General features: G+C 39.3%; 1 protein-coding gene across 1 annotated transcript in view; it reads left to right on the top strand.

Moving 5' to 3' along the window:
- The window catches only part of grin2ca (glutamate receptor, ionotropic, N-methyl D-aspartate 2Ca), a 58,607-nt gene that overhangs the window by 27,895 nt on the left and 21,418 nt on the right, over positions 1-9,294 (top strand). The window contains exon 4 of the mRNA XM_078269562.1: positions 6,384-6,595. Within this exon, the coding sequence (XP_078125688.1) occupies positions 6,384-6,595 (212 nt within the window). The remainder of the gene's footprint in view (positions 1-6,383; positions 6,596-9,294) is intronic.

The following is a 9,294-nucleotide window of genomic DNA, read 5'->3' as shown; positions in this document are numbered from 1 at the left end:
GCTGTGAAAACTTGCACCACAATGCCCCATAACTGTACATTGGATCAGACCAATACAGAATAAAACTGTTCACACAAAAAAAGAAAAAAAGAAAAAAAAAGACAAAAATAACATAAAATACCTTTTGAAACACGTCAATGAACAAAACACAGTCCTGAACATGTGTCTATCCCTCATAACATTACCTTACTGTCACTGAAGGACAAATCCCCTCATTACCCCCCCCACTCACTGGCCCTCCGTGTAAGGCGCTAAACAGATCCACACAACTGTGAGGAGCCGCCTGTCCCCGTAACTTCTCCGTGCACCTTCCTACTCGCTTCGTCTCCTTACAGTATAAGCTACTACTATGTTCACCAATAAACAGAAGCTCCACAAATATACCAGGGGAACCACATTACACCATAACCATGAACTGCCCTCATACAGTTTGGACCAGAATGTTCCTATAAAAGTAATAATAATAATAATAATAATAATAAGCCATGTATAGGCTATGAAAATGTTAGCCTAGGCGGTGAACTTGCCCTATTGTTTTATTAAGATTGCGGAAAATAAAGCTTTAGGCTACGGAAAAAAAAGGAACCATTCTTATTTACCGTCCAATAGAAATAGAATAACAGATCCACATTATGTTATTGCCCTTTCCTCAGCGCTTCTCCGCTTCCGACTCCGTCCCCCTTCTCCAGAAACTGCTCTGCCTCGGCATCGAAGAAGTAGGATCCACTGCCGTCGGAGACCCTCAGTCGTGCGGGAAAGACGATTCCGTACCAAATACCCTTGGCTCGCAGCTGCTGTTTGACACCGTCGAAGCGCTTCTGCCGTTTGTGGATTTCTGTAGGGAGATCGGGGAAGAACATCACTTGCTGGTTCTTGTAGAGCACTTTCCCTTTCGCCCTGGCTGCTTTCCCAACGTGGACCTTGTCTCGGTAGTCTAAAAACTTCATTATCAAAGCCCTCGGTGCTGCATTTGGGTCAGATCTTGGGCCAGAAATCCTGTGATCTCTCTCTATTACCAAAGGGGAGTGCTGCGGCTCCAACTCCAGAGCATCTGGAAGCCACCGCTTGAGGAAAGAGCAAGCGTCGCTTCCCTCGGCGCCTTCGGGAAGACGCACCAGCCTTAAGTCGTTTCTCCTGCTGCGGCCTCCTAGGTCAACTACTTTAAAAGTGAGCGTGTGAACCTCTTTTTCAAGAGCAGCTGTAGTTGCCTGTAGTGCTGTGATGTCATCTTCAGCTCCAGAAATGCATGTCTCTGCCTGTGAAATTCGCCCAGTGCATTCTTTGATTTCCTCCTTTACACTGTTTACTGCAAGCAGTACACTTTCGGATTTAGCCGAAAATTCTGCATTCATGTCTTTGATGGCCTTGAGAATATCCTCCGAGCTAACGTCGCTGCCCGTGGTCATCGTCTCTGTTCATTCTTCCCCACGAGTATTAGCCTGTATAGCACTTGCAGCTAGCAAGAGGTCTTCCTCCAACTCAAAATTTTCAGTGTTTGCAGAGTCTGTTTTTTTTGGATGATTTTTCTTAGACGGCATTCTGAGTAAAGGAAGCCGATAAAATAAACTCGCCCTACCTGGCACTTAAAAATCAACGGTGAACTTTTACAGGGTTAAATTCGAGTTTGTAGCGGAGCGAAAAAAAGATGCAGCTTATCAGCTCTGCGCCATACCGGAAGTCCAAACGTTTGTGCACTTTCTGAAGATCAGTTCTGTTTTTGAATAAAGGGTTGGAAATTAATGCTTTTTTGTTTTATCCGATTCATCAAAAAAATAATCGACAGATTAATTGATTATTAAAATAATCGTTAGTTGCAGCCCTTCCTTAGTCTATATATATCCTTAATGTTCCTTTTCCGGGATTGCTCCATTGCCGCCGGAAAATCCGCCGGATTTCACTCATTTTGGCCGGATATCCGTTGCCTTGGGCTTCCTTTGTTGTAAACTCCGGTGGATTTCTGAGGACTATGGTTAACTGCTCCTCAGATCTCTGCAGGGTAAATCCAGACAGCTAGCTAGACCATCTGTCCAATCTGAGTTTTCTGTTGCACGACTAAAACAACCTTTAAAACGTACACGTTCCACCAAAACAAGTTCCTTCCGAGCCCATTTTGCAGCGGCACCACAGCTTTTCTCCGGTGTTTAGCACCGCCCAAAACGATTGTGATTGGTTTAAAGAAATGCCAATAAACCAGAGCACGTTTTCCTCCCATCCCTGAATGTTATGTGGAGTAGCCAGACTCTTCTCCAGCACGCTTTGGAAGAGAGTCCAGCAAAGCGCGACTAGGAAGACCTCGACTCTGACCTGAACCCCATCCTCGCTCATGCTCTCTTGGCTGAATGGGAGCAAATCTCTGCAGACTGGGTCCAAAATCTTGTAAAAAGCCTTCCGTGAAGAGTGGAGGCTGTTAAAGCAGCAACATTAACATGTAACATGTAAGTAACATGTTCAACAAGCACTCCTTGAGACTCAAAACATGACTTTCATTAATCTTATACTAGTCTTAAATGATGTGCAATACGGCATGAAAAGTAAAGCTGAAAACTAAAGTAGAAGTATAAAAACTAGGGCTGTCAATCGATTAAAAAATGTAATCTAATTAATTACATACTCTGTGATTAATTAATCGAAATTAAATCACATACATAATTACCGCTGCCTGAACCGATACTTTTTAAGAAAGTAAAAAAAGAAAAAAGGAAAAAAAAAAGGGTACTAAACAACACTTGGTGACATTAAAGAACGGCTTGTTTATTGCTAAGGCCATATGGTCAAAATTAAATGATTTAATAATAATGCATAACAATAACTTATTTCACTAGTAAATTACTGTTGAAAGACAAAAACAACAACAACCAGATAGGAAAAGGACATTTACAATAACTTCAAATGCACCACGAGGCTGTAGTTTACCAGTTTCATTGAACGCACCGTCTGTGTTGTTTTTCCGACGGCAGCTGCAGATTGTTACATACCGGTGTTGAATCCTCTACAGTAAAACACAGTCAAACTTTACACCGTTTAGCGTTAGCTGTCAGCATTTTAACCGTGTTTAATCCAGCTACTAGCTAGCGGTAGGCTAACGTTAGCTGCTGTTGAGTATTGTGTTAACTAGCATCACATGCAGCAGGGTTTGTGTTTCCTGTAACGTCTATTTCAGAGCATCAGAGAGAAGCGCAGACATATCAGATTTTCGTCTGTATGCAAACGTCAATATGGAATGGATTAATCTGCGTTAATTTTTTTAACGCGTTATTTTTTCTTAGATTCATTCATCGAAATTAACGCGTTATTTTCACAGCCCTAATAAAAACCAATCACACGCAAACCAAAACACCAACGCTTTTAATCAAACTATTTAGCACAAAAAAAAAAAAAAAAAACACTATGGAGTTTGAGTTGAAAACTAACTCTGGTGTGCCTCTGGGACTGGAAACTGTAACAAATATGTACAAACACACACACACCACCTCCACATATACCTTTTGTTTGGTTTTATTGCCACAGTAAAATGAATAATTAAAATGTGTTATTCATAGTTGTGGATTTAATTATTTTTTGTTAATTACTGCCTTGTAAATGAAAATCCCTGAATCTTTTTTATAGATAATTAATTTTGGTAAAATCATTTCAGCCTTTACCAAATTTAGTTACAGTGTCTAGCCTTTTCAAAGCATGTGATTAAATGTTTTGAATAAAATGCATTAAAGTGATACTCATTATATTAAATCATACAACATCAGAACCCGTGGAGTGTTTTGTTGATAAATCACATCTGTCTGATCATCCTGTGTAACATTGAAACATGTTAAAAAGCCACTGCAGCTGCTTCTCATTACTGTGTCTGGTCAAATGCTTACAAATGTAGAATTCTGTTTGTTATTCATTTGCTGAATTATGGAAGCCAAAGCAGCATTTAACAGCACCAACTGCTTCAGCATAAAGCTAACGATCGTTGGTATAAGTTGGTGTTTTGGTTAAAGTGCTCATATTATGATCATTTCCAGGTTCATAATTGTATTTAGAGGTTGTAACAGAATAGGTTTATGTGGTTTATATTTCAGAAAACACCATATTTTTGCTGTACTGCACATTGCTGCAGCTCCTCGTTTCACCCTGTGTGTTGAGCTCTCTGTTTTAGCTACAGAGTGCGGCATCACACTTCTGTTCCATCTTTGTTGGGAGTTGCACATGTGCAGTAAGTACTGCTAGCTAGTCAGTTGCAGAGTATGAGGGAGTGCCACGCCAGCAGCTAGGCGAGCATTATAACGTGTAACAAAGTGATGCACGTTCATCACGGAAGTAAAGGCTGGACTACAATAGAGCCGTTTGGAGCAGTTTGTGAACAGTGTTTTCTGTTGGAGATGGTAAGTCCCTTAGGGGTGGACTTTGGGCTTTTTCACTTTGTAAACCTATAACATGCACAAAAAGATATATAAGGCAAGGCAGCTTTATTTGTATAGCACATTTCAGCAACAGGGCAATTCAAAGTGCTTTACATAAAAACAAAAAAAATATAATTTAAAAATATATAAAAATACGAGATTTTAGGCTGCTAGTATGGGACAATGTATAAGCCGCTGCTCTATACTCGTAATCCACCCGCAATCCTTGCCGTTCCTAGAACAGGCCAGCACCACCGGTCTTCTAACACAATAAAGGAAAGGGGAAAAGCCAAAAAGCATAATATTAGGGCTGCAGCTATTGATTATTTTAGCAATCGAGTATTCTACCGATTATTCCATTGATTTATCAAGTAACCGGATAAGAAATACTTTTGTTAAATTGAAGAGCAATAATATCAAATAGTTTGGTTTAATTTTCGGAAAAAGGTACCTTTTTATTGCCTACATTGCTTACAATATCATCTCTCAAAAAACTAAACATTAAGTGCAATTAAGTGCCATATTACATTGTTTTTAAAGAAAACATTTTCTGAAATGCAATAACAACCTCAAACTAAGGCATAACTGAAACATACATAAACATTACCTTAAGTTGTGCAACTTAACTTTCAGAACTACAAGTTTCAACCTGAGACTGATCTGTATATAGGCCTATATGTAAATATTAGTCATACTCAACCTATTTTCATTTATATATTTGATTACAATGTCACACAGCTCTGTTACACTTATGCTAGTAGATCGTTGATCAGCCGTTTCTCCGTGAAGAGAGTGAGAAAATGGTGCGCAACAATCAGCTGTTTTTCCAAAGGGATAGTCAACAAGTCGGCTCTTTAGATCAAATTGTGGTCACCACTACGTATTTTCTTGTCTTTGTTTTTGGTAGTTGTTGTGTTTGGTGTAGTTTCATCGTCCATACGACTCTGATTTACTTTTGTCGGGTCCGCTTCGTGGAATGGATGATTAAGTTAGACTCAATGTTTTCTGTTGAGATGCTGAAGCATTGACGTCGTGCTATTATTGTGGTAAGCTAGTTCGATTTTGCAGTAGAGACACTGCACAGAGTTTTCGTTTTAATTACGTTTGAACTGATTCCAAAACTTTGGACACTTTCTGTTGTTTTCTCCAGTCTGTCTCTTCTCTTAGCCCCTCACTATTTACACTCACTTTTTTCATTTTGTAATCTGCGCCGTCAGTCTTCATGGCATGTGTTGCCAGCAGCGTCATCCCGGTGTGCGACAGTAATAATCATCCGTGCGGAAACACAGTGAGCGATACAACGTTGGTAACATTGATTAAACGAAGCTTCGAGGCAAATCATTTTGCATCGAGGGTTTTTTAGTAATCAAATTATTCGAGTTACTCGAGGAATCGTTTCAGTCCTACATAATATGAGCACTTTAATTGGGGTCCAATTTTCTCTCTTCATTTCCCAACTTGATTCAAACAGTGAGAGTCAGAGGAGCAAATTGCAGAAGTGGTCCGAAACAGGTCACTGCTTTTTCAAGTAAATGTATTTAGTAATTAAAAAAAAAAAAAAAAAAAAAATCTTGATTACGTATTCAGCTTGCTTGAATGCTGATTTTCCCACAACATCTAATTAAAATTAGCTAATCGGTAATATAGCAGAGGGTAAAATTGCTTTTTGTTGCATTCAATGTGTAATTGCACTCTACATCCCCAGTGACCCAAAAATCAATTTCCTCTAAACTGTCTACGAAGTAAAATCATTCTCGCTGCACCAGGTCCAGATGCACAAATCACAACGATGTGCAATAACAATGTATACAGTAAGAGAATTGGGGACAACCGTATTAAGATTGCAGGTTGAGATAGACAGTTATGCAGCCGTGTCCTCACTAGTTTCATCAGAGATATATGGGAAGCAATATGGCAGTATGGTAAGCATCTGGAGTTTGGTACAGAGATTTGTCAATAGCTTGCATTAATTCAACACCACTCTCTTGACTCCTTCAGGTGGGGACCTTCGAGATGGGGATCCTGCAAATGAGATACCCTGTGTGGCCGCGGTACGGCTCCTACATGGAGCCGGTGTCGGATTACAGGCATCTGACGGTGGCCACGCTGGAGGAGAGGCCCTTTGTCATTGTGGAGGCAGTAGACCCTGTGACTGGTACATGTGTCAGCAACACTGTACCATGCCGACGACAGTCCAACAAGACGGAGACGTAAGTGACTCAACAACGCTGAATAGTCCCATTCCAACTTAACAGCCGAGAAGAGCACATACAAACTCAGAACTCAGGTTCAGCTCACCTAAACTTAGGGGTTGGTTGATAGCTTTTTATCAAATCAGCTGAATCCACTTGAATTATTTTGTATTTCCATCAAATGTGATTAGGTTAAGGTGTAAATTAAAATAAACAGCTGTAGCCTTGTTACTTTCCTTATTTTGTACGAGACACGAATTATGGGGGTCCTGATTCCAAATGATCAGGTTAATAGGCTTATGTTACAGATGCCACATGTATGTATGATTCCAACAATGTGACGCAGCTAGAGAAAGCTTGTCACAGTATCAGCCTAGCCAAGTAGTAGTGTGATGTTAAAGAGCGTGTAAAAGGTGCGTTGACCCCACAAAAGATCCTTGGCCGAGTACTGACATGTTTGCTAATTTCATATTTCACTGGTGAAAGCAATAGTCTGCATTGGCAAAAATGAGAAGCTGCTACCTGAGGGTTTTTTACATCGCTAATAAAAAGTTTTAATGAAACATCTGTTATCCTCAGATCATAGTCTTTTTTGTTGTAAAGCAAATCCAGGAATTTTATCAACCTAGAACCAAATTTAGGTTTAAAAGCAAACCCTCCGCTTGATTGGCAAAAATTTTGTGCAGCTCGACAGAACTTCTAAATAAGATCCTAGAGTCATTCGAAATTGGAGGAAATGTATATAAAAGACAAGTCAGCTAGAACATTTCCTTTTGATGTCATGTAGCAAAGATAAAAACATATCTTGTGCTAAAAGGATATATAACATAAGATTATGTCTACTTTTACTGCATCAGTATTAGCAAAACATTTGCTGTTACCAAACTGTTTAAGTTAAAAACATCTTATGGAAACCCACTTTATTTCACTGTACAGTGCCACATGCACTCTAACATGTTAACATGCCCATATTAACTGATTTTGTATCCAATTTAAGAGCGCAATTAGGTATGAGATTAAGAGGCTCTTCCCCTGCCATTAGCCCAGGCATGACTTCTTATCACTCAATGAGGTGAGAAACTCATTAGGCTGCTTGGTCAGAGTGTAATATCCCAGGGATCACCCTGTGATCCAATCAGAGAAATATATGTGCTGCATGGTGGGGTATCAATTAGATGGGACGATTAGGCCATGTCATCAATCCTGAACACCTAGAGACTGATATTGGTGTTCATTAGTGGGGGAGAGAAGTGCTGGCCATTATCCATTACTGGCAATTGCGTTAACGAGATGAGCGGAACGCAAGATGAGTATCACGTCCCTTCAGTGTTATGGAAGACTGTAGTGCTTTATCGCTCATGCTTACCAATCATCCTGCCAGTATAAGAAGCATAACCCCCCCCCATTGTCGGACAATGGCATATCTTACCGAAGCTGCAAAAAAATCCAAGGCAGAAGCAGATAAAGTCAATAAGAAGTTCAATGAAGCAATGGGCATTTTGGTCAGCTAAAGGAGAAACACGTTGTAATGAAGGGTGAAGAGGTAGAAGCTTCTCTACGCTTTCAAAAGTCAAACTGAAGATAGATCTTTGTGCATAGTAAGACTAGGACTGCAAGTGCAGATTATGTTCCTTAATTGTCAATCCGTGGATTGTTTTATGATGAAGTTTTTTGTCTGTAAAGTGACAGGAAATAGTGAGAATGCCCATTAAAATCTGCCCGATCCCAAAGTGACATCTTCAAATTGCTAAGTTTGTCCACCCAACAGCCCAAAGATATGCATTTTACAATGATATTAAACAGAGCAAAGCAGCAAATCCACACATTTGAGAAGTTTGATTTGAACACGTTTATAATTTTTCCTGGATAAGTGACCTAAACAACGAATAGATTATTATAATTATTGTTGATAAATGTTTTATAACGATCTCTTAAATTTGGTTGTTAAAGATTTTTAATAGTAAGTGGGACAATTTACAGTTAAAAATAAACTTGTCAGTGCTCTTTGGTAGACAAATTATGAAATGGCAACACTGTTTCCACATTACATCAAAAATATCTTTGGTATTTCTGAACTGCAATTTCTTGTTAAAGCAATATTACACCAGAGGGTTTGATTTAACGTCATATTATTGGCACGACAGTGATGTGGCTAGGACAAGCGCCTCGGTCCTAGCCACATCACTGCCAATAATATGACATTAAATCAAACCGTCAAGTTTAATATAGCGATTATACAACAACGGTTACCAACTAAATAAAAGTTATAATTAAACTGTATTCATATTGTGGGGTAATTCCCTCTCAAAATAAAGAAAACATCAACAGAGACGATTTCTAGTCCCTCCCTGTAAAACGTTAGTCAGCCAGCCTACTTAAGCTAACGTTAGCTTTGTAACGGTAGAGATCGTGGAATTTTCCAAACGTAATAACTACCGCACATATAAACACCAAACTGTTTTGCTAACTTAATCTGGTTAAAACTAAGATATCTACTGAAAAATATATTTTTTCCATGGATAGATTTAGCTACTATACGCTGCAAACTTCATTATTGCCGTGTCAGTGGCACAGCTGATGTGATCCAAACAGCTAACAGTAACAGTTAACACCAGAGTGTTGTAAAAATGTCAACAAAACGACCCACTGTCTCAATATTATAGGCTAACGTTACCGGTTTTTTTTATTCAGCCCTGGAAGTTACAATGTTGCCATTG

The sequence above is a fragment of the Sander vitreus genome, chromosome 15 (assembly GCF_031162955.1).
Source record: "Sander vitreus isolate 19-12246 chromosome 15, sanVit1, whole genome shotgun sequence".
Lineage (NCBI taxonomy): Eukaryota > Metazoa > Chordata > Actinopteri > Perciformes > Percidae > Sander > Sander vitreus.
Note: the sequence above shows the minus strand (reverse complement) of the source record. Positions and strands in the feature narration are given on the sequence as shown.